Consider the following 24,971-nt stretch of genomic DNA (forward strand, 5'->3'; position numbering starts at 1 on the left):
TGGTAGGTAGAACTGCTGCATTAAAAGCTGCCATAAAGGAAAAGAGGCATGCTGGTCCTCAAAGATGTATGTAGATTTGAAGATAGCTGTGCATTGTTTCTCTTTGCTGTGAGGAAAACTAATGCCTTTTTTTCCAACATCAGTCCCACAAAGTCCAGAAACATGGTTTTTGTTGGCATTTGCATAATACATTTTGACTTTGGCTTTCCTTAGTCTATAATGCCATATCGTCATAAAACTAACATTTGTTTTGGCAATTTTTTCCATTTAATGTCTCCAATCTTAGCATGCATCTCTTCATCAGTATTATTTTTATCGTAACCTGTGTTTTCTCCATGTTGGCTGATATTTTTCTTTTCAAATTTCTGTATATTTATGTTGGTTTGGAACAGCTGTTCTATAGCTAATCTCAGCGACTGTTGTTCTGCTTACCTGAGCATGCTGTTGCCATCAAAAGTCAGAACCGTTCATTTCTTTTGATGGGTAAATAGCACGTACCCAAGAAAGAATTCTCCAGAGTAGGTGAAGCTTTGGATGCAATAAAATGTTTAAAACAAAAAGAAAAATTCTGCACTGACAAAATATATTTTTCAGTTAACTTGTACCTTGTTAATAAATTTTCCCAGTCACACATGATGCTTCTGATTTAAAACCGTGGGATACCACTGTTTTTATTGACAATTTTTGGACAAAAAGCAAAGCCCATTGTTTCTGAGATTATGGAGATGTACAAAAAGTTGCTGTCCTGTGAAGACTTTGATAGCAGACAAATTTCATAAACATTTTACAAGCCATCTCAAAAGCATTAGCTCACCACAGGTCCCGTGTAATAAAGTAACTAATACAAAGTTCTCAGAGGTGGCAGTATTGCATTTCATAATGCTGCATGTGAATTTTGCTATTGTATATCAGAGATCCGTTATTGGAACAAGGAACAAGTGAAGTGTAGGCTGAGTGTGCTCAGAACTGTTTGGTCATTTTTGATTCTCTTCTTTCCATACAAGCATTTTGACCTTCGTATTACACAACACACATAATCAGCTACAATTTCCCTCTCAAAAGGTGTGTTTCTGTTGCATATGGTAGACACGAATATTATCTATCAGGAATAAATGTCAGAAGGTTAATTAATTTGAATTAATTGAAAAAACAGAATGACAGAATTCCTGCAGAATTTATCTGTAACACAAACCAAGGATTTTTAGTAGTCCCTGTGCTCGAGCTTAAGTTTTAAGAAAGCTGTCCCTTTAAAAATGGCAGAAGAAGGCATGTGCTAAAATTCCCAGGTCATAAATATGGGTCATATGCCCTGTAAAGACAATCAGTATCTCTTCAAAAGTATTGGAAGGTTTTGATCACAGTCTTCAAAAAGCATTGAAAAAGGCTTCTCTGTGTCTTAAATTGTGCAGCCTCGTAGCAACATATACTTTAAAAAGACTCAGAACTACCGGAGTATAAAAACCAGTCTCTTAATTTGTTGTCTGTTTTGTCTGATAAGTTTGGAAGTGTACTCCCTCTGAGTTTGATTTTCCCCACTCATTTCTGTGGAATATGTCACTAAAATGCAAAAAGGCTTATGCTTCTACAAAGAAGGATACTTTTATTTTTGTATTTAATATGAATTAAATGTTTCCATCTAAAAAAAATGCACCACAAACACATGACTTTATATTCTAATGTCTGATTCTGATGCACATTGTGTGTCTTGGTTTTGCTTTTTTTTTCATGAAATGTAATCTTATATTTAATTTAATATTTTTCTAGGGTCCTTTTTTATACAATAACGTTCTTTTTCAGCTTCCTATCTCTTTTTTTTTTTTCTTTTCTCTGGTGTTCAGTTCAAGTTAGCATGTTTCCCCACTCTATATTGAAAGTATAAAGTCAGTTCCAAAAACGTATGCCACTCCTTAAGCAGTCAGTTCCTCAGTGGGTGTTCCCATCCTTCTTCAAAATGCCTATTTTTGCTGACTTGCAGAACTGCATGACTATATCCCTACAACTAAATGTCTACCAGAGCAATAGGTCCTAATTCTAGGTTTTAATTTTCTGTGTGCTTTCATTTGTGGGGCTTGTGGCAAGTGTTACTTATTCCAGTTAGAAATGTAGCTTGGTAAAATGAATAGTTTTCAGTATGTTATAAACCAAAGCTGCAGATGGAAACGTCAGTGTATTCAGAATATAGATTCTTGCTTTTACAGAGTGCTGTTGATTAACATTTTCCACTTACAAAGTTTGCTTTCTTTCAACTGTTTAGCATAAAGAAATGTTTTCCAAAAGAACTGATCAAAATCTAACATTGGATGATTCACTTCTGGATAATTCCCTTTGTATCTCTTTCAATTTTTCAGATTCTTTTAATAGTGCTCTTGTAAATAATTATATGACTTGAGAAACTCTAACTGTACATTTATGCTTTTAACGTCCTTTGATAGAGTTCTGGTTTTCATTTCCAGCAGGCACTGCTTGTAAAATCAATGGCAAAGACAGTCCAGCAAACTTATACTGAAAAGTCTATTAGCTTTCAAAGTATGCACACAAAAATCCCAGTTAATTAAAAAAGCATGCTCTTGCAGTTATTTGAGATAACTTTAAAATGATACTGTTTTCATATGTTGAAATATATTGTGTGATAGTGCTATTCCCCAGTAATTTGCAATACAAGGAGCAAAGGAAAAAGTACAGCAGAAGAAAGGGACTTTCAAACTTCAGCAAGGAGATAATTCTACTTCATATCGAACATCTTTTCTTTACCGTAATTTTCAGAATACTTTAACTATGGTATTTTATGTTCTTTTGATTCTGTAACATACCCTTGTAATAATTTGTTCTCTTTTGGGTTTTTTTTTTTTTTGTTTGGTTTTTTTTTTTACAAAGCAGCTTCCCCAATTTACAGCATCTGAGTTTAGCTCACTGCAGAAAATTCAGAGACAAAGGTTTACCGTACCTGGGGTCTGGAAAAGGCTGTCACAAGCTCATCTATTTGGACCTTTCAGGTTGCATTCAAGTTTGTAGTTCACGTCTTTCTTTCATTCTGTGAAGAAGAGAATCCTTCATATGACTGGCTGCATCCTGCATTCATGGTATACTGAAGTAGAACAAGCACTGCAGCAGACTTCCAGGGTTTTGAATTACACGAGTACAGCTGTTTAAATTTTACTAAGGAATAATAGCACTATAGGTTTGGATCGCTTCCAACAAACTGTCAGATCTATAAACAGCTAGTACTTACTGCATAATGAGAACAAGGCTTGCTTTTTGTAGCCATAAATAGACTAATTCTATGTCATGATTAGTTAGGATTTTAAATCAGGAGCTTTGAAAATGCAGTTTTTACTAAGATATCAAAAAAAAACCACCCCCACCACCCTGCACTGGAAAAATCAGAATTTACATTTGATTTCCTAAGAAGGAAGTTAATTAAAAAGTGAAATTTTGTTACTACTTTGTAATGGTTTAACATATGAAGTAGTATTTGTAACTGCATTCTAAAAATAGTTAATGTTTTGGATTATTTTAGTCTCCTACTAAACTTCTAAGAAAAACCAAGGTTTAGATTCTGGTACTATTTTAGAAACTTTCAAATGCATACTGTATCTTGAAACGTACTGGAAAAGCAATATGAAATGCCAAACTGTAAGGCAATAAAAGTCTGCCAATGTTTTCATAAAGACTCCCACATATATTTCTTTATACACTGAGCAGATTCTCCAAATCACAAAATACACGTGGAATGATAAAGAGATGGAGTCTGAGGAATACAGAGATTTAACTTCCCATCTAACAAAAGCTTTGCAGAACCAGGGATGAAGGCAGAGAGGGCAACAGTCTTGTTCTGGCTGCTCTTTACTTTGAGTGTCTGTTTCTTCTTCCTGAGAATCATGCTGAGCATATTGTGCGGTGAGAGTGTGAAATTTGCAATGAGGGCTGAGGTTAGAGGAAAATTAAGAACTACCTACCTCTGAGTTACTTTTTCAAAATGCCAGTAATTGGTTATTTTTTCCAAAACCAACATTCCTGCTTGTTCAGAAGTATAATCATGAGCTGCAAGGATCTGCCTTTAGAAAGCATGGCTGAAGAGGAGTCAGAGAAAAGTCATCATCATCGAACTGGGAAAACCACGATCCTCCCCTTTCCAGAGGAAAGTGGGTTTGCTCGCCAGTGTATTTGAGAACTCTGAAAGGGATTCCACAGCTTCCTCCATTTTGGGTTTCCCCACAATTCTGGAACAGCGCTTAATGAGTATGACTGAGTACTTCAGTTAACAGTTAAAACCGAAAAGAGCATCAAATTGCATCACTGTTGCAGAAAGCATTTTAATAAGATAGAATTCTCCCCCCCCACACCCCTTATTGGATGAACTAAACCAAAGGGAACTTCTGTAAGGCTAATGTTCCAAAATTAGTTAGAAAAATGTAGTGAAGCTATAGTATAAACATTTAAATTATGCTAAAAAGTGTTTTACAGAACAGAATATGTATTCTGTAGAATAAAAATTTTTCCTGTTTTTTCATGTGTCCTGTTTTTCCTTCACTTTAACATAACAATTCTTTTTATATGAGTTCTTATATTACCATTACTACTCTAGGATTTGAACATCTATTTAGAAAGCCCATCTGTGAAAAGGGTGATTGTGCTAATGATTTTGCAAGTGGCAACTTGAGGGCCAGGGCATTTGAATAGCTTGTTAAAACATAGTTAGGCAGAAAACTGAGTTAAGCACTCTAGTCCGCTTTCATAAAACAAGGCAGGCTTTCCTTTGACTATTATATTAATACACGATAATAATACTGGATGAATTGTAGGTATGGGATTTTGCATAAAATCTCAGTAATTACGGTTGTGGTAAATATTTTCATTAGTGAGTTTCAAGAGATTTTCATAAAAATAGATGCTCAAAAGGTGTCCTGTTACATCATTGATATTCTCAGAGAATTACCTAGAAAGCATAAGATTTCTTTGTCCTGCTTCTGAAACTGAACAGTATAGGTGGAAAATTTTCTGCTATTAGACACAAAACTGAAAAGATGGAAGCATAAATATATTATAAAGCAATTGTGTGTCATTTACCAACATATTAGATTGAGATTATACAACTAGAACAGTTTGGTGAGAGATATTTTCAATTAAATTAGAAACGTGGAGATTTGCAAAGAAATTGACCTTTTATTTTTGGTGCCAACATCTATGACTGATTTTCAGACTGGAACTATTCTGGCCCAAAATGTGGTAGAGCGGTTTATCAATTGCTGTGGTTTACAACAGCTGGATAAGAGATCACAAGCCACTGGGAAGAATAAATTTGACCCTTTCATTTCTTGACATCCTGCAGTGTTTGTGGAGCTGTCAGAGGAGCTATTGGCAAATGTGTAGGCTTCACTAGTTTTCACCATCTGAGTTCCTCCTGCTTGGTTTCATTGGGAGAGTTCTTATTTTGGCAGCTACTATCAAGTTCTGGCTTCTTCAGACATATGAAGCAGCAAAAAGGGGCCATCACTTGGGGAGAAAAATCTGAGCAGTGCTCTTTATTTATTGAAGAGGACTCATTGTTTACATTTCCTGAGTACAAACTCGTGTAACAGAAGAATACTTTATTATAAATTACACATGCACTATCCTATATTTTTAGAAATACACTAATTCAGGATTTTGTTAATATAAGATATTTTTGGACAGTGGAAAATTAAAAGAAAAATAACATGTGGAGGCAAGCCACCAATGTAATGTGCCAAACATCTGAAAGGATGTCACAATTCATTTTATCATTCTTGACAAACACAGAATAAATAAAAAAAAAAGCCTTTTGTGCACCACAAGAGTACTTCCTCCACCCTGAACACTGATTTTCAAGTTTCTGCACTCACAGTGCATTGATAATACTAGAATCATAGAATAATGTTTCTTCAAAATCCCTCCTGAGCTGCTGACAGCATTCTGCCTTGCAAGGTGGATACCACAGATGCAATCAGTTCAGGGGGAGAAAAAAGGAATTTTAAAGCAGTACTGTATGTGCAGCGAATAAGCCCAAACCTGAATAAAAATTCCCTGTATGCCTATTCCTAACACTAATTCATGGGTCAAGCTGTTAACTCTTGAGGTAATCTATTAAACATTGAAATTCCAAGTCAGTTGAGAAAACAACTGTTTTACTAAAATGTGCACAAAATTTCATATTTCTACACCTTGTCTTCAAGAGTTCAATTATATACGCCAGAAGTTGCGTAGATAACCCATAGGGGCTTTAGGAAAGAAATTTAAGATTAAGATTTCTTTGTTCTAGGAATAAAGAAAAATAAGACAAATACATATGATATGGCAGTAGCATCTAAACGTTGACTAATTTAGTTGAATCTTATCTGAAGACATGTTTCACACTGGAAGTTTTTCAACCTGATGCCTGAGATCCATTATCCAGTTAAGTTAGAAAAGGGTTCAAGTAAAAAAAAAATCTGAAACAGTCTGTGCAGGGGTATTATTAGCTGCTTCAGTATAATTGCTTTTGGCTTGCATGGAGGAAAACACTAAATTGCTGCTATTTGTGGTATCAAATGGCTATGTTAAGCAAACAGTGTTTTTCCAGACAAAGAGATTAAAAGTCCTTTAGACTGCAGTTAACGTTATGCAATCATTACTGAATTCCAGAAACAGATATGCTATTTCTGTCACTCAACATGTTGAGTTTGATCTGATTACCTGTTACTTATTATCTGTCCTTTTGAGAATGGGAATTTCACTTAATTTTAGCTATCTAACCTAAGGTAGTGCTTAGACAATTATCTTAATTTGTCTATATAACAATTAAAGAGGGAGATAGGTCTCCAGAGGTGATTCAGGCTTTTTCAGGTCTGACCTATTTTGGGATCTTTCTTGCTCTTTGTTTGCTATACAGAGTTCCCAGGTTTCATAATTGTCTAACACAGACACCTCAGTTATATTCCTAATTTCAGTGGAGTAAACAAAGGCTTTAGCATTTGCAGTCTGTTTTTTAAATCATCATCATTATTGGCACTTTCTTGATTTAGCATTTTTCCTACCTATTTCCCTGATTTTGAAGTCCTCTCAACCGTGATTCCTCGTCTACAATTATCAGAACAACCTGTAAGCCTCGCAAATATTTATCTTACTGCTTGGTTAAATGGCTAACATATGCAAAGTCAAGACAGTAAAAATAGGCTCCTGAGTCTGCATTTAGGTTTTTTTCAGTGATATTTTTAAAATCTTGGCCAAAGCAACAAGTAAAGCAATGTAACTAAGATCCATCAGTAATTTTATTTGCATCTGAATTTTAGGTACCTAGACACGGGGGATCTTGTATTCCTACTCTCTGTATCTAACTGTGACCACCAACCTCAGTAGGTACTCTTGACAGTTATAAATGTGTTCATGGTAAAAAAGAAATCCCCAAAACAATTGGCATCGGGCCCCGTTAAGCTCCATACCTTCCTTTGATTAGCAGTCATAGGAGTGAGTTGTTGGTTGCAACAGGTGCATGCATTTGAACTGAGACTTACAAATCTCTTCAGTTTGAACTGTAAGCATAGCTGAATATGCCATGTTCTGCACTATCTCAGCTTCTGAGTGACTGTTCCTTGGGAGCAGAGTTATTCCTTCTCATTATAGCAAATCTGCTCAGCAGTTACAAGGGGAAATCCTACTGTCATAATGGCTAAAGTGTGCTAAAACTGCTTAACAAACTGTGGCTGATTTTTTAGAAGAGTGAAAACCTCAGCCTGCTTTTGAAAAGGCATCATGCTCGATTACTATGGACAGCGTTATTGCCGTGTATTACAACAAACTGCATGATGTAACATACCCTCTCTTCTATTGGGAATGGTTTGCTCTTTGTAGTATACAGGCCAGGAACAAGATTCAGTTACCAGAACTTCACCTCTCAAACTGAAATTTCTAGGGGGTGATTTCTTTCACTTTAACATACTAAACTACTTGGTGCGTGTTGTAGAAATGTGCTGTCTTCTGCTGTTGTGCCGTTTAAGAGCCCACAGTGAGGAGGTCTGTTGCAGGGTTAGGTAAACTCTTAATTGAATGAATTGGTCATTCCATGTTAGAGCAATTAGTGCTTCTGGACCAGCAGAGAATGGAGATTTCCCAGTAGCTCCCTCAGGCAGCTGCTTGTGTGATGTTCACAATTCAAGCTAATCCCTTTCTACAGACTGCAGGTTTTGTGTTGAGGAAACTGGAGATAGGATAACATTGTCCTGTGTTACTATACAAATAGTGAGTAAAACCATAAAATTTGGACAACCAAATTTCATATTCTGTCCTGAAAAGTAGCACACATCTTTCCATGCTGACTTTTTACCTTCTGGTGATCACTGCCGGTTGAAAAGAGGATTGCCTTTGCCCTAGTAGCTCTACACTAGTACTGGTTGTTTTGCAATCATTTGGGGTAGGCAAATCCAACCTAACCATGCTGATGGGTGAGATCTGCAGTACTGTCTGCAGATTCTCACCAATGTGTTACCGACATCAGCCGCATTCCCAAGGTCATGGTGTTCTTTTGTCTAGCAGATGTGTCTCAGTTGGAGGGGGTGTGAGAGCCTGGAGTGCACCCACAGGCTCTACATGCTCTGACCAGCATGTGGTTACAAAATGGTTATCTTTCTGTATAATCCTTTCCAGCAGCCTTCCCTCCTGCCCCCTACAATTTTGCTTCTTTTCTTTCTTCAGCTCTTTCTTTATATTGTAAAGAGGAGCTGTTTTTAGAGGAGCCTGATCCAGGGGTACACAGCTACACCATATCATGCCTGACCTTGACCACAGGCAGCTGACAGAGAGTAGTTCGTATAATCATAGAATGGTTTAGGTTGGAAGGGACCTTAAAGATCATCTAGTTCCAACTCCCCTGCCATGGGCAGGGACACCTCCCACTAGACCAGGTTGCTCAAAGACCCATCCAGCCTGGCCTTGAACACCTCCAGGGATGGAGCATCCGCGGCTTCTCCAGGCAATCTGTGCCAGTGCCCCGCCACCCTCAGAGTAAAGAATTTCTTCCTCATATCTAATCTAAATCTTCACTCTTTCAGTTTGAACTCATATTTGATGGGATTTATATCACCTTTCATTACCTGTAAAATATTTTCTATAGTTATTTTGATCTTGGGGTTTTCACTCTGTTATTTTGCAGGCTGTTACAGACCCAGTGTAGGAGAAGCATTCATGCTACACTTGCCCTGAGCTTAAAACGCATTGGACTATTTGCATCCACGGTGCTAACAGTACCAGTGCATGTCATCAGCCACACCATATTCTGCCTGTCTGGACATGAGACCTGCACAAACACTTTAAGCCTAAGAACACATCTGTCAGACATGTAGCCCATTCCCCTCTACTGCTGATACACCCACACACACACAAGGGAAAAAGTGTAAAGACTGCCACAATCCCTTCAGAAAGAGAGACAAGACATTTAACATTCAAATATTTAAAACAATTTATAAAGAATCTGTTTAAAAGGCCACTCCAGCCTGAAAATAAAGAGCAAGCCAACCTGGCCATAAGTTAAAAGATGAGGCATTATGCCAGAAAAGAAAAGACAGTCTGCCTTGATTATAACTTGAAGTCAGATACTCAGTTCATGAAAAAAACCTCACATGCAAAAAGACCCCAACCGTTAAGATTGCAAAAAGAAGATCCAGAAGCCCAATGTGTGAACCCCCCCACTCAATGCTCGAGTGCTTGACCCTTCTTTCCAGTCATACATAGCCGTGGGGAGCAGTCAAATGTGCTACAAAGGCTGGAGGCTGCATGTGCAGGAACTGGAAGCATCTTCTGGTGCAGCGCTGCCGTACTGATGTTTGATGGCTGATTAGCTGCTGCTTAGCTTCTGGCTTGCTTTTCTGTGACTATCATCTCCTGTCTGCTAACGGTGTCCACTGTCACACAACATGCATACCCTAAGCAAAGTCTGTGTTTTATGCTGCCACTCCCCCTAAGCACTGTAACTAAGTGAATTCGGCTTCTGCAGCAGCTGGAGAGTTATGGCACAGCAAGAATCCCTCCCGGTATACTTTATCTGTGAAGTTTCCTCCTTTGGATTCTTGCCTCCTCAGGCCTTATTTGGTACCCAGAAGAAGATGCCAGACAGCTTTTTTTGTGGGTGTTTTGCAAACGAATTCCCGGTGCGGAGCACAGCTGTAGTTTGGGTGGCACAGGGCTGTTGTATTGTACAACTTCAACCCCCTGGGAAACAGTGAGAGCTCTACATGCGACTATAAGGGGGGACTATTTCACAGGGGGGAATGCTTCACATCCACGTTGTCTGTAGAACATGGGGCTAAAGGGAAACTGTCCTGTGCTTTACACAGGATTTATATATCAAAGCAACTACTTTGTATGCCAAAGAGTGAAGTGACATCTACTGAATTTGGGCAATTGAAGAACTGACTCCCTGGAGTCACTCCCTGGAGCGATAAAGGGAATTAACTGAATTGACAGATCCATCTGTCCATTCACACTTTCACTGAATATTGCTCTGTTAGCGTGTGCAGAGTTGGTGATGTGGTCCTACATAAAGGATTTTGTGAAAGACCTGCATGTTATTGTGATTGCATAGGATCTTTCTTAATAACCTGTCTGAATTTAACACACATTTTACTGTGGATCTGGAAAAAACAATGACTATTATTTTACCACATTCAAACCTTGCTTCAAACTAGATGTGAGCATTTGCCTTGTGTGAATACCTAATAAGGTTGGGAAAACAAAGGTAGAAGGGTGTTACTATGACATTCACTGCTGCTCCTATAAATGGCATTGACTTTAGAAATGGTTGTACCTTACTATTGCTTGCTTAGTATAGATGTTTTTGGAGAAAATCCTGGATTTGGATTATGTTGTTAAAATTTGAGAATAATATGTATACCTCAGGCATCTGTTTTTCTTTTAATGGGATTAATGCATTTCTTGTTTTAGTGAGTGTCTAGGTGCCTATGAATTTAAAGTATTGAAAAGATCTCAAGCCTTTCCTGTATTGTTTTTGTTAGGCTTGCTAAGACATAAATATTTTATTTCTTACTTAGATTTCAGTTGATGGCTTCAGAAATGTTGCCAATGGCTGCAGTAGGATTCAAGATCTGTTGATCAACAAAATGCCAGCTCTTACAAACAGGTGTATTCAAGTGAGAAACTGAAGATAAATCTGTACTTTGAGAAATTTTCTGATGTTGGAACTGGGTTATCCTCTCAACTGCCTTGAAAGAAAGTTATGCTGATACAATTTAAGTGGAATACTTCTCTCCTAAAAGATTTTTTAGAACTATTATCTGATTATATTTATAAATATTGCTCACTTGCATTCATTTTCAGAAAATTTCACTTGTCTTGTCTTCTTTTGCTACTTAGGTACGGCTGAATTATGGTCTTCCAGTTTATAAATGAGATTTTTTTCATTTTTTTCAGTGTTAAAGCAAATATTATACATTGAGAACAGCATTCTGCTACTGATTTTGCCAATCAAAAAAGAATTTTCAGGCTTCTGCAAAAGCGATTGTTAACTACATCACCGTCTCGGGTGTCTGCCATACTTCATGTCTGCAGTTACTTACTTCTTTTCCTTGTGTTACCAAACATAATAAATATATGGAGAATTTCAGTTGTTTATATACTACTCATTGTCTAGAAGTTACTGTTTTACTGTTAAAATGGATTATAACTATTTGTTTGAAATTGTATTTGGTATTATATGCAGAATATTTGCTGATCTTCTGTTACGTGACAGCATAGGTATATGAATATTTTATTTCCATTATTTTTTCCCTTTGATGGCTCTGTTTGAAAAATGCTAACAGGTAGTGTCTGTTGTCTTTCCTGTCTCTCCACATCTTTCTGATACAACTTTTAAAGCCCTCACTGAATGTTAACTTGTCACGGTCAGCATTGAAAGTTAGTACAATAATTCACAAAATTATTAGGTTGATACATTTTTAAAATTCATTTGGATAATTTGAAACAGAGAAGAATCTCTCAACTGATTTCAGTGGGTATTTGGATCAGGCTCTTTATGTATGTTGGATGTGTAACTTACATCTTTATATATTTCAACAGGAAACGACTGAATTACTCATTTACGTTTCAAGTTGATGAGTAAATGGTACATCAGGCACATTCATATGGCTGGTTGCCAGAAGTTGACAGATGCTGCTCTTAAGATGATTTCACCATTGGACCATATTCTTGTCCTGAACATATCAGACTGCATAAGGTACTATATCACATCCAGATTTCTGTAAACCATTGTGAAGGAATTTTAGTGAAGTTAATTATACTCATAATTGGTCGTGTTAGCACATCTTTCAGTTTTAAAAGTAAATTCTTAGTATGTTAATACATCTATTTTAATATTTTAAAAAATATTTTATACAGGTAGTTTTTTGTTCCTGTGTCATGCGTTCAAAAATCCATTAATTATTAGTCCAGTTCAAGCAAAAGAAATCAACTGTAGGTGTAACATTACTTAATAGCCATGGCATATTTTAGTGCTGGAATGTGTGGAATGTGGCTACGAAGAAGATGAAAATGATAAATGAAGAGAATGCCAGTGCCAAAACTCTATTAGAATTTGGATATTGTTTAATGTTGTGAATATTAAAATAATACTTTATCACTATCTAGTACTAAGATTTAAACAAAACTGCCATTTTTTTTTACGATTACCAAGACAACATTGTAATTTATGTTGTAGAGGAAGGGTATATTTTATGTGAAGACTGTTTTCCACTTCAAGTGTGTCATGTATCAGTAGAAACTAAAACAGATGAAAGGGCTTCCAAGGCTGCGTGCTTGTTCCCTGTTCTGCGACACGGTGATGGAGTTAAGGGCAGGAGGGGACAGGGAAGGCAAAACCTCCAAACATTTGAAAATCAACAGACCTATAAAACAATACAAAGAAGCTAGAAATGCTGCTTATGTTAAAATTTCTGATGTCCTGTGAAGTTTTAGGGATTCTGCTTTGATGTGTAACTAAAGTGCTTTTTGTGTCTGTTGATGCTGTATAAAAATCGGGTAACATTGTGTGTAGATGCGCTGAGAAGTGCTGGAGTAATACCATGACATCATGGTGGTAGTTGAGCTGAGCAGGTGGGACAGCTGCCTGCATTTTCTGGTTTAACATTTAGAAGGCTGGATTTTCCAGTCTGTTAGCCAGATCTTGGGCTGTGAGGGTGTTTGCACATGTGTCTACTGTCTCTACTGCTAAAGAATTGCTGAATTACCTTAACAAAACTTTTTAAGCAGTTGTAAAGCTATTGTTAAACTATGCACTTTTTTTTAATTGCTTTTGCAGACACTTGTTAAAGTTTGAGCATTAACAAAGTTATAGATTGTAACATATCTAAATTCAGTTAAGGGTCTCTCAAGAGATATGGAACTACAAAAGGGGAATTGGTAGTATTTATGTTTCTCTTATTTGGACAATGCATTGCTATAAAAGTTCACATTCTGAGTTAGAAGCATTTAGGAATTTCTCACAGAAATCAAGGGAAGCCCCATACTGGTGGTAGCATCTTCAGAACAGATTTTGAGATGCGTAGTCATCTTAGTGCTCTTAGTAAGTTTCCTCTGTTTTCATTGTCACTTTCTCTTAGTCTAAGAGTCCAAGCTTTTCTAACTTAGTCATATGGAATTTTTTTTTGAGAAATGAAAGGAACAGAGAGAGCAAATCTAACAATTCAAAATTCTTAAATTACAGGAAGTATTTGACTGCATGTGAAAAATGAAGAAAGAAAATTAACTGATAATGATTATTAGAATTAAGAAATAATAGAGAAGTGAGTAAAAAGGTGTCTAGAAATGGATTCAGGCAATGTGATGGCTCATACCCTTGGCATATTTTCCCAGTTTGTTATCTTCATTTCTGGTAAAGCAGTGTGTGGCCTGTGTTCTTATACAGTTAATCACCTGACTAGAGAAACTTAGCACGTGTATTCACAGCACAATTATTTCAAAAGTTATAATGGCACTATTTCAGCCCTCAAGCTCTGTGTGGTTACAGAGTTAATTTTTTTTTAATTCAATTGACTATCTTGCCAGGCTCTGCATTCCCTATAGACTTTATGCAAGTTAATTATTCTGAAGGTATATTTCTTAAATTTATCTATCTTGAATGCAAAACAACTGCACTGTGCAATAACACCAAAACTACCACAGTGGCTGAAATATTGCAGAGTGATTACTTTAACACTTTATGAATTATAGCTTGTGGTCGCACAACGAGGCTCTGTTCACATTGTCATTCTATTAGTAGTGCTATTCTTACCCATATGTTTCTAGGGCTTTGAGATTTACAAAGATTATTTGTGCTACAACAAACTGTACAAGCCAAAATACGGTTCCATCCTACAGAATTCTGGGATTAATTTTTTATTTGTCAAGGAACATAGAAAATATAGTGGGGATGCATTGAAAAGCTAAGTGTACGAGTGATGTTAAACATACCAGAGATAGGAACTGAATTGAAAGATTTACCTAAATTGTAGTCAGCTCTCCAATCATCCCAACTTGGCCAAAAGATTTTCTATCTATCTACTGAATTTTTATAACCTTTGTGTAGTATGAGTTAGTGATTCATGTGTGAGACATGCAGTTGATTAAGTGGAACACTCCGAGGAGAGTTACCACTCAGGTTAACTCTTCATGCATGTGTACAGAACAGCTACTACATACATGTACTACCTATCACTTACCTCTGTGCTAGAAGATCATTTTTCCTTTAAATTATTTCAGTTCTTTAAATTAACAAAGATACTGAAACAAATACTACTCTGAAATGTTTAAACGGGTTCTGATACGCTCTAAACATGTTTTCTGAGCTCTGTCTTTTGGGATGCTATCATATCTGAGTGTTGGACCTAATGGAAGTTCTCAAAATGTCCAACAGGCTTTTTTCCAGAAAGTTCTGGTTTTCAGCAGTTCCAAAGAGCATCATCTTTCTAATCCAGCCATTAATTATTCTGACTCCTATTTGGATTTAAAATGCTATTAAAAAATACCATTATTAATTTCTGCTTATCCACAATGTAAGCTGCTGAATGCAAATTGTATATTGACTGGTATGGAGCGGGAAAAATACATATTATGGATATTATGAATATTGCCTGCATTTCTCTAAGAATCAGTGATGAAGGTGTAAGGCCATTTGTACAAGTTTCTTCAGGAGCTAAGCTAAGAGAGCTGAATTTGACTAATTGTATTGATGTCACTGATGCTTCTGTCACAGAAACAGCACAAAGGTACCATAGTCCAGTACAATATTTTTCTAGTGTGGTTAGATTTTCAGGATATTTCTAATGTTAAAGTTCTTAATATGTTAATAAATGGGTAAAATTATTCAGCCAATTATATGCAGAAAATTGTACGATACAAATGAGAAGTCCCTTGTGGCATTGGGAACGATAATTAAAAAATTATCCATTATATAAAGGGGAATTCATTAATATTAATATAGAAACATGAGAAGTGTTAATTTTAGGGGAAAAAAGTACTTAAATGATGGTTGTCAGTGACAAAACTGCATTAAAAGATTAGTACGTACGTCACATTTTTGTAAACTTGATAAATAGTCATGTCTGCAAAACCAAAAAGCACTTTATTGCTAAATCTTTTAAATTCCAGTTCCTCAGAAGTGGTATTGGTATTGGCAATCAAAAGATAATTTTTAAATCTCCAGAGAAGTTTGGAGTCACAGAATCACAGAACCACAGAATGGGCAGGGTTGGAAGGGACCTCTGGAGATCATCTAGTCCACCCCTCCAGCCCGAGCAGGGTCACCTACAGCACGTTGCACAGGACGGCATCCAGGCGGGTTTTGAATGTCTCCAGAGTGGGAGACTCCACAACCTCTCTGGGCAGCCTGTGCCAGTGCTCTGCCACCCTCAAAGTAAAGAAGTTCCTCCTCATGTAAGGATGGAACTTCCTATGTTTATGTTTGTGCCCGTTACGTCTTGTTGTATCACTGGGCGCCACTGAAAAAAAACTGTTTCAATCTCCCTGGCACCCTCCCTTTAAGTATTTAGAAGCATTAAGATCCCACCTCAGTCTTCTTTTCTCTAGACTAAAGAGACCCAAGTCCCTCAGCCTTTCCTCATAAGAGAGATGTTCCAATTCAGTAATGATCTTTGTAGCCCTTTGCTGGACCCTCTCCAGCAGCTCCCTGTCCTTGAACTGGGGAGCCCAGAACTGGACACAATACTCCAGATGCGGCCTCACCAGGGCAGAGTAGAGGGGAAGGATGACCTCCCTCGACCTGCTGGTCACACTCTTGATGCAGCCCAGGATGCCATCGGCTTTTTTGGCCACCAGGGCACATTGCTGGCTCATGGTCATCCTGTTGTCCACCAGGACTCCCAGGTCCCTTTCCACAGAGCTGCTCTCCAGGAGGTCAGCCCCCAACCTGTACTCATGCATGGGGTTATTCCTCCCCAGGTGCAGTACCCTACACTTGCCCTTGTTGAATTTCATTAGGTTTCTCTCCACCCAACTCTCCAGCCTGTCCAGGTCACGCTGTATGGCGGCACAGCCTTCCGGCGTGTCAGCCACTCCTCCCCGTTTTGTGTCATAAGTAAACTTGCTGATGGTACACTCTATCCCTCCATCCAGGTCATCGATGAATATATTGAACAGGACTGGACCCAGTACTGACCCCTGAGGGACACCGCTCGTTATTGACCTCCAACTAGACTCTGCACCACTAACCACAACACTCTGAGCTCTATCTGTCAGCCACAGAGAGTCAGTCTTTCCACTCCTTACTAGATCTCTCAGCAGGCCCTTTTCGTAACAGTTGTTGTGAATAATTGTAGCGTGCTTGCTGGCAGGCTGTGGGATGCCTTCTCTGCCTTACTGATGGAGCGTTACCCCTAAGGCTCTGAGCACAGATGCACTGCTCGAGGAGTCGGTTTTCTTAGGTCTTCTGGTTTGCTTATGGGAATATACAGTTTACGATGCTTATGCAGTAAAATTCATTTTTCCATGTATGGTCAGTGAGTGCTGATTTGCAGAGCCTCCAATGTCTTCATTTGCTGTGTACCGTTATTTGCAGCGCTGTAGCTGGGTGCGGGCACAGCCATGGGGTCCTGAATTCTGTCACTGCAGTAAGCTTTGATGTTCCCATGCAAAATATGAGAGATTGGGAGATGGGGAAAAGTCAAGCATCAAACTAATTAAAAAAATATTTTTATGTAATAGAGTATTATGTATTTTAGAAATGTGTGTAGTACAGTATTAGCCCATATATAGGCAGTAACTAATAAAAGGTAATTCTTAGGTCGGACAATTCTTGCATTTGAAAGAGAGAAACAGAGACCGTCAGAAAGAGGAAGTTTGGTGGCTGTGAAGTTGATCAGAAAAGAACGTTTGTTAAGCAGAATTTTTTTCTCCAGGATGATTAGGCCTGAGGAAAACTGAAAAATTGGTAATTTTAACTTTTACATTTGTAAAAATTGTGTTTTCCCTGGACTAGATTTTATGGTAAAAGCCCCTAAATGTTAGCTCTAGCGGAGGCGCTGCTCTATGCTGTGGTCTAGAAAATAATTGCTAGTGAAAGAATTACTAACAAGGTACTATCTTCAATGTGTCAAGTTGCTAAGGCTCTGGAAAGCAAAATAGCAAGTGTGGGAGCCAGGTTAAACATCGCAGCCCTCCACATTAGATGTTCTTGGCAGGTCCTGCCTTGTGTGCAGGGTTCAGAGCCAGTTCTGCTGTTTCTTTTACTTTTGGGACAAACTCTTTTCACTGAACACAGAAATCTAGGAGAAACCTTGTGAAGAAAACTTGCTGTAGAGACTATTCTCTCAGTCACCGTTCAAACAGAATTCTGACCAAGAAGTTGATTATTTGGCTCTAACACAGAGTTTGTGCAAAACTAATTAAAATATGCAAAAGTAATTAAAATGCCTGTATCTTTTATGGAGGCCTGAAAATAGTAATAGTAATAGTAATAGCAATAGCAATAGCAATAGCAATAGCAATAGCAATAGTAATAGTAATAATAAATTAAACTAAATACAGAGGGTTGGGAAATCCAAGAAAATTTCATTTAATGTGATAATTTAAAATATCATAAAATCATATGTCAATGAAATTCGTAACGCCTTGAATTGCAGTCCCCCAATGTTTCAATATAAATGTTTTCTTTCTCCTCGCCTGCCACAGCGAGTCTTTCAAAATGCTGTGTTGCTTCTTACTCCACTTTTCACAGAGTGCAGCCCGTGACCTCGGCAATAAGCCAAGCTCTTTTGCTTACACTGCGTTTCTAAGGCTTTCAGTTGCCTCCCTCCCACAAGACAGATAAATGAACCCGGAAACTGACCATTTAGCATTTTTGTAATTTCTGATCTGGTTGCTAGTACTAGCTCCAAAACTGTTACGGTTCTTGCTGTTCGCTGTGTTTAAGTATATAACATTCACACTTGTATAATAAACACATTTTCTAATCTTAAGACATTATTTGATAAAAGGAAATCTAGCAGTCTGCTTTGTAACTACTATTTGCAATGCTTTGACTTTATAGTATGCATTTTATTAGCATGTAGATGAAGTTGTATTAAGATCTCTTTCAATTTAGACTTCATAAGTACTGCTTTAACAATGTAGCAGAGAGCACAATGTTTTGTCTGCAGTAACCAACACCATCACGTTGTGCTGATAAAGAAAAATAAGGGTGACATATACTTAAGGGAAGGATAGAGGAGTAGAGATGCTGTAGGGTCAGATTGTCTTACAGATTTGTGTCTCAGGTGTGACTGACAATCACAATGGAAATTTTTTTCACTGTTGGTGCCGCCTTCTTCTGTGGTTACTCTGGTGCCCAACAAATGAATGTTCCTGTTGAGATCTGTCTTTCATTCAGGGAATGGGTTGCATTTGGAAGAACTATATTGATTCTTAGAATTGTCCCTGTCAAGAGATCTTGTTAATAAAAAAAAATAAATTACAGTACCCTGTAGACTCACAGTAATTAAAAAAATGTAGTGCTAATAAGAAATATGTTAAAAGTCTCTCTCATGTCTAGAGAAGTTTATCATCCTTGTCCTGATTCTACTCATCAACAGAAAGACTGGAAATTGAATAAAAAGAATCATAGAATCATAGAATAGTTTAGGTTGGAAGGGACCTTTAAAGGTCATCTCATCCAACGCCCCTGCAATAAGCAGGGACATCTTCACTAGGTCAGGTTGCTCAGACCCCCGCTCGGATTTTGGTATTGTGTAGAAAGTTGTGCATTTTATGTAGAGAGAAAATGCTTAGGCAAACTTCTAAACACAAGCTAGAATAAGGCCAGTAACTCATCTCATGTTTAAGTTGTATGTGTGCTTACGTGACTTGATAAATAAGCCCAAGACCATTCATTAACAAAACCAAATATTATCCAGTGAAGAGGATGTCAACCTTATGCATGAGAAACTGGTGGCATACTGAAGAAGTTACTGTACTTTGCTCATTAGGGCTTTGACTATATTGCTCTTTCTCTCACAAAATATAGAACATTAAATAACACCCCCCCCAATTACATTTTAAATATTAATTTATTCACTCAGTTATTTTAGCATTCATCCTTTTACATTTCCTTCTTTATTCAAAAACTGTTTTTTTAAAAATAAACAATACACATTTTTAGGTTTCAATAACTTTTTTTAATAGCGAGAAGGACATTTGTTCTTTTTTTTGTCTTTCCTGGAGTACTAGAAAATTGGTTTTTCAGAGTTATAAACAACTTAAAAGAGACTTAGAAATGAAAAGATTTGCAGCTCAGTTACAGCATTTCTTTTTAAGAAAAACAAACTGCAAAGACAGAGCAAAGATGTTCTTTGAAGAAACTACCTTTAAGTTCTTTGAGAAAACTCCCTTTTTTTCTAGCTAGCCTCCCATCCCTCTTTGTTTTTCCTCATGTTTTTCTCTTCTGAACTCCCCGGAATACGGACAAGAGTGTTTTAAATTGTGAGTATGGTGAACACGTTCATGAATGCATAGATAAGATCACAAGTAATTTTAGATAGAATTGTGAAGGTATTTACAATATATGCAAGGCGTTTAAGCTTCTGTTACGGAGCTGGAAACATTAGCATTTAGGGCCAAAACTTATTTGTCTTTCTTATAATAGTGTACTCAGTAGAAATGCTTCCATGAGTTAGGGAAGCAGTTTTAGTTATAAGCTTTATTCTCATACTCTCCATATTTTTGTTAAAAAGTTTTGAACTTGTTCTGATGTCTATACAGTGCGGCTTTGGCAGCTTTGCTCCAGGTCTGAGAGTCTGAAAGCGTGCAGCTGCCCAGCTTTCCTCATTTCAACACAAGCTGCTGATGCATATGGCCAGGACCACCCATCTTCTTGGGACGTAAAAAAAATAATTAAGTACAGAAGTGTCAGGACATTGGAAGAAGGTGTCTTAAATCAAGCAGGATTTAGACAGGAGCAGTATAGCAAAGAGTAATAAGAGGAATTGTTAAAGAAACTTATTTGGCTCCTGAGTTATATAGAGCATCCAGCAACAAAAACAGTAGATACCCTTTACATAGGCTCAGGGAAGTTTAATATCAGTGGTGAATTATATGCAGTGTGGTAATGAGAGAGAGGAAAAAAAAAAAAAGCCTGAAATATAACAGATAGGTAAAATATTTAAAAAATGCAAAGAAGCCGGATATACTTCTGAAATCAAAGATAAAAAGGAAATATGAAGTATACAGAGAAATATTCTTTGCTTCTGCATTTTCTGCAATGACTGTCATGCATTAAATTCTCTCGTAACAATCCAAGGCTCCATTCTCTCTTCTGGCCAAAATGCCTCATCAAGAATTATCTGTGACATCAAGTCAGTTAATCAGCCACAGATTTTTTTTTTTTTTTGCTTTCTGTGTGTAGTCATTCTTTAAAGTTGAGGAAATTTGTAAATGTTGGGAACTCTGGAGTAGTGGTTATATTGATAAATAAAGTTAGCTCAACTTCCCTTTTTTATGTGTTTGTACTTGCTGTTCTTCAGATCCTGGCTGGTCCTCAAGGCCAGGCTGTAGTATTAGTATTTACTAATATTTTAATAACAATTTTCTAAATAGATCACAGAGAAAGAAAAAAAAAAAAGTGACATTTTGGCTTCGCACAGTTATCTAGAGTAATTTCTTTGCACTCTTAATGGGATTCTGAATCTATATGAGTCCACAGCCTGGCTCCACACTTAGGTGTGTTAAAAAATTAGGCCAGTAGGACTGAGGAAGAGCCTTGTAAAGGTTGAGAAGGAAATATTATGAGGTCCAGTAGGTATAACCAGCAACAGACTGCAAATGAATTAGTAGTTGCATTTGATTTCCAAAGGAAAGGATGTGACAAACCACACACATTCCCAAGGCAGGAAAAAGGAAATGTTAAAATATATTAAAGTGGGCTCCAAATTCAGATGTTACCACTCCGATTTGCTTGGGGTAATAGAGAAAGAGAGAATTTGACCTGGAGACTTAGAAACTTAATTCTGCATAAAAATAGGAAATGCTAACACAGAGAGCCATTAAAATTGATGCCAGATGTGCTAACACCTTGAATCCCAATGCAAATTAGGAATTAAAGGTACTTAGAAAATTGGGCTCCATGTTTTTACAGGACATTTTGTTACAATGGAAGCCCCGTCATCTGGAATGCTGATCTGGAATGTCAAGAAATACTGGCAACCATATTTCATAAGTTATCATCTGGTCTAACGGCAAATGGTGTTAGGTGCAGAAATTAAATTTTATTGCACGGATTATACACAGTCATACAGTGGGATTTCTGCACTGTGATAGAAAAATGTCCCTCTAGCTCCTGTAAACAGATCTGACCCAACTTTATATTAGCTCAGGTGTTGGAATCACTATAGCTACATTTGCTTAAGAACCTACCCATTCTCCAGAAGGTTTTTGCTATCTGAAACTAAACTTTGTTCTGCCACATAGGTAGTGTTATCAGCAAAACAATACTGTGTGATAGGAGTTAAATTCTTCTCTTCTAGTGTTTGATCCATGAAACTGGTGCCTGACTGTGGGTGCTCTGTGCAGAAGTCTGAGTGCTTTAGAGGATAAGCTGAGCCATTGGGTATTAAATGGCTCAGAAATGGAAGGTGGGAGATACCTCTTAAGAGCTGTCTTCCTAAACTGGAGACACTTTGAGGTCAATCTGTTTGGTTTGGGGTTTGAACAGGAAGCAACATCTGTATATCTCTGCAACATAAATATACATTGCAGATGCTGACCTTTAAGGTTACAAACAGATATGTGAACAGAAATCTCAGAAGAATTTGAAAATAGAGTAGCACATGGTTATCATTAGCCAGGGATGGTACATTCGCTGCAGTCTGCAGTTGAAAGGCAGAGACTTGCAGCTTGTGAATATAAATAATAAAGAGTTGTTCTTTGGTACACCGTAGCCTCAGATGACTTTCTCTAGCAAGAGAAGACCATCACCAGTTGGCACAGTAGATACTCATTTTCTCATCTACAAAAACCTTGGTGAAGTAATAATAAATTATGTTCTGCAAATGTTTGTAGGCCTCACGTAATAAAATAAATGAAAAAAAAAACCTACTTGAAAAAAAACAGTTGTTGGAGAAGAAGAAGAAGTTTCTTTTAAAGTTGTTTTCTAAATGGAATTGGTAATATACATGCTACACAAGAGATGCAGGACAAAGTCTTCCCTTTTTCCATGGCAACAGAAGATTGATCCAAGATACATAGTGTGATAACTTTGTGTTAAAGGAGAAATATATTTTTGGAAACACACAGTGTGGGTGATCCTAGTCTGGCATGGTTTGGGTCCTCAAACCACAACATTATGCTGCACAGTATCTGTTTTGCAAGCATCTATTTCCAGGAGTTCCAACAATAATGTGATAGCTCTGACTGTATCTTTCAAAAATCTCTGGAGGCTTAGTATCGAAGGTAAAAGTCTCTAGAAATAGGTCAGTATTCTCCATGGGGATCGCTGATGTTATTTATCAGGAAATGATATTGAATAAATCAGGAAGTCTAATAAAACTAGTGATAATTGGCTCCTTTGTATAAATGTTAGATATGAAAATAATAGTTAAAAATTTCATATAGATTAGACTTACTGCATAGTGCTTGTTTGAAGAGATTTACTTTTGGAAACATAAAAGTTTTGTAGCATTTCTATGTGATAGATAGTTCCTAGTGACATTCCTTGTCTTCCACATCGTCACTCTTCCCCTTCTCAAATCTGGAATTATCAATGAAACACCTCAAAGGAGACCTTGATTTTCACTGAAAAAAAAAAAAGTAGTTCTGTGATTCAATGTCACTCTAATCATATAAAATGATTATAAATTAACTTTGAAGTCATAGGAGCACTAGTTGTCATGTAGCAAAAAAATCTTCATAATATTCTTTAGTATTTTATTACCAAGTACATTAAAGTGGTGCCATTTTTAAATGAAGAAAAAAGTAAGAAGAAATTATGTCCATGAGGTCACACCTATCCCTATCAGTCTCTGCTGTAAGGAATTCAAGTTCTGACATAACCCCATTGGGGGTTTAAGTACATAATTGGTTTTTTTGTCTGGAATAGGAGTGCTCTGGTCAACAAAAAATTGAAATCTGTAGATTTTTCATGAAGCTGTTGAAAGTAATGGTCACTACATAACTGTGTCTGCTGAGAAATATGCAAATGTCTTTGTTTTCACAAGTAGCCAGGATTGGAAATCTCTTTCGTTGTTCCATTTTTTGGGTTTTTTCAGCCTGTGAGGTTTCAGGAATTTGCAAAATTTGAACTCCAGCCGCACTCTTCCAGCATTATCATTACAGTGTCCACATCTGGCTTCCAGACACTATTTACTTCTGCTTATTTTTTAAAGATGATATTTCCGCTCTGTGCAGCACTGTTCGCTGCCTAATTGTAGATAATTTAATAACCATATGGAAGAAAATGATAACTTTGTTTTTCAGTAAAGTTTACTTTGTTGATATGAAGCACAGAAGTATTATGCTCTGACTGTCAAAATACATTTTACAGTCAACATTTAATTCTCCTTCAGATTAGGGAGTTTAGGATCAGAACACGGTCCTGTTCCTAGTGCACAAGCAGTAAAAATCACAAGCATCTTTGGATCCTTTTGCACTCCTAAAATAGGAATTTACCAAAGTTTTCACCTCCCTTGAATATGGGGCTTGTTCATGCCCCTATGAGTGTGACTGCAGCATTTCAAATGTTGTCTTGTACCATAACTGTAGGCATAAAGCTGTTACCAGTAAACACATCATAAAGGCAGCAATTTTAAGATAGTATTTGGTTGTTAGCAAATAGTATTTTTTCTTCCAACAATAAAATTCATGAAAAGGTGTTTCAAACCCAAATTTTGGAGGAAATCTGTACATGTATTTTGCTTTATGAGAGTCCTGGTCTGTGTCCTGTGGAAGTATTTCACACCATGCCACTTTTCTTCAGCTTCTTTCTTTCTGAACGGCTAGGAAAATCTAATTTTTTGCTTTCTCAATTGAATTATTCCTGCAAAGAATTCTTAAGCCTTGTACAAACTTCAAGCAAAAATCAGAGGATAAACTATATGCATTCTGCTGAAAAGAATGTCTTAAAAAGTGCTGTAATTCTTAGATAGAAGCTTAAATATACAGGCATTGGATATTATTGACCATCTTAAATTATTAAAAGCAATTACATATTATTGCATGTATTGATTTTTAAGATTAATTTTTCTAGAATTTTTAGGGCTTGAGAGCCCTTGGCTGCCATGGAAAAATAAAGGAACTTTCTATATCAGAACACAAAACCATCAGGGATACTGGGATTCATGTAAAACTTCACCTCTTTTCTTGGTGTTTCCTGGAAGCTTCTGTATTTCTTCAAATTAACAATGTCCAAAACTGATCTTCTTTTACTCTGTATGTCATAGAATCATAGGATCATAGAATGGTTTAGGTTGGAAAGGACCTTGAAGATCATCCAGTTCCAACCCCCCTGCCATAGG

General features: G+C 37.1%; 2 protein-coding genes across 3 annotated transcripts in view; one reads left to right on the top strand and one right to left on the bottom strand.

Moving 5' to 3' along the window:
* The window catches only part of LRRC17 (leucine rich repeat containing 17), a 16,978-nt gene extending 13,839 nt beyond the window's left edge, over window positions 1-3,139 (bottom strand). The window contains exon 1 of one of the 2 annotated variants that reach the window (XM_009882913.1): window positions 2,945-3,139. The gene's annotated coding sequence lies outside the window, so the exon portion shown is untranslated. The remainder of the gene's footprint in view (window positions 1-2,944) is intronic. The other variant, XM_009882912.1, reaches the window with a different exon arrangement.
* The window catches only part of FBXL13 (F-box and leucine-rich repeat protein 13), an 87,609-nt gene that overhangs the window by 44,039 nt on the left and 18,599 nt on the right, over window positions 1-24,971 (top strand). Inside the window, 6 exon segments of the mRNA XM_009882996.1 lie at window positions 2,875-3,004; window positions 11,037-11,134; window positions 11,780-11,898; window positions 12,061-12,217; window positions 15,123-15,255; window positions 24,713-24,796. Of these exon segments, the coding sequence (XP_009881298.1) occupies window positions 2,875-3,004; window positions 11,037-11,134; window positions 11,780-11,898; window positions 12,061-12,217; window positions 15,123-15,255; window positions 24,713-24,796 (721 nt within the window).

Source organism: Charadrius vociferus, unplaced genomic scaffold, assembly GCF_000708025.1.
Source record: "Charadrius vociferus isolate BGI_N301 unplaced genomic scaffold, ASM70802v2 scaffold32, whole genome shotgun sequence".
NCBI classification, from domain to species: Eukaryota; Metazoa; Chordata; class Aves; order Charadriiformes; family Charadriidae; genus Charadrius; species Charadrius vociferus.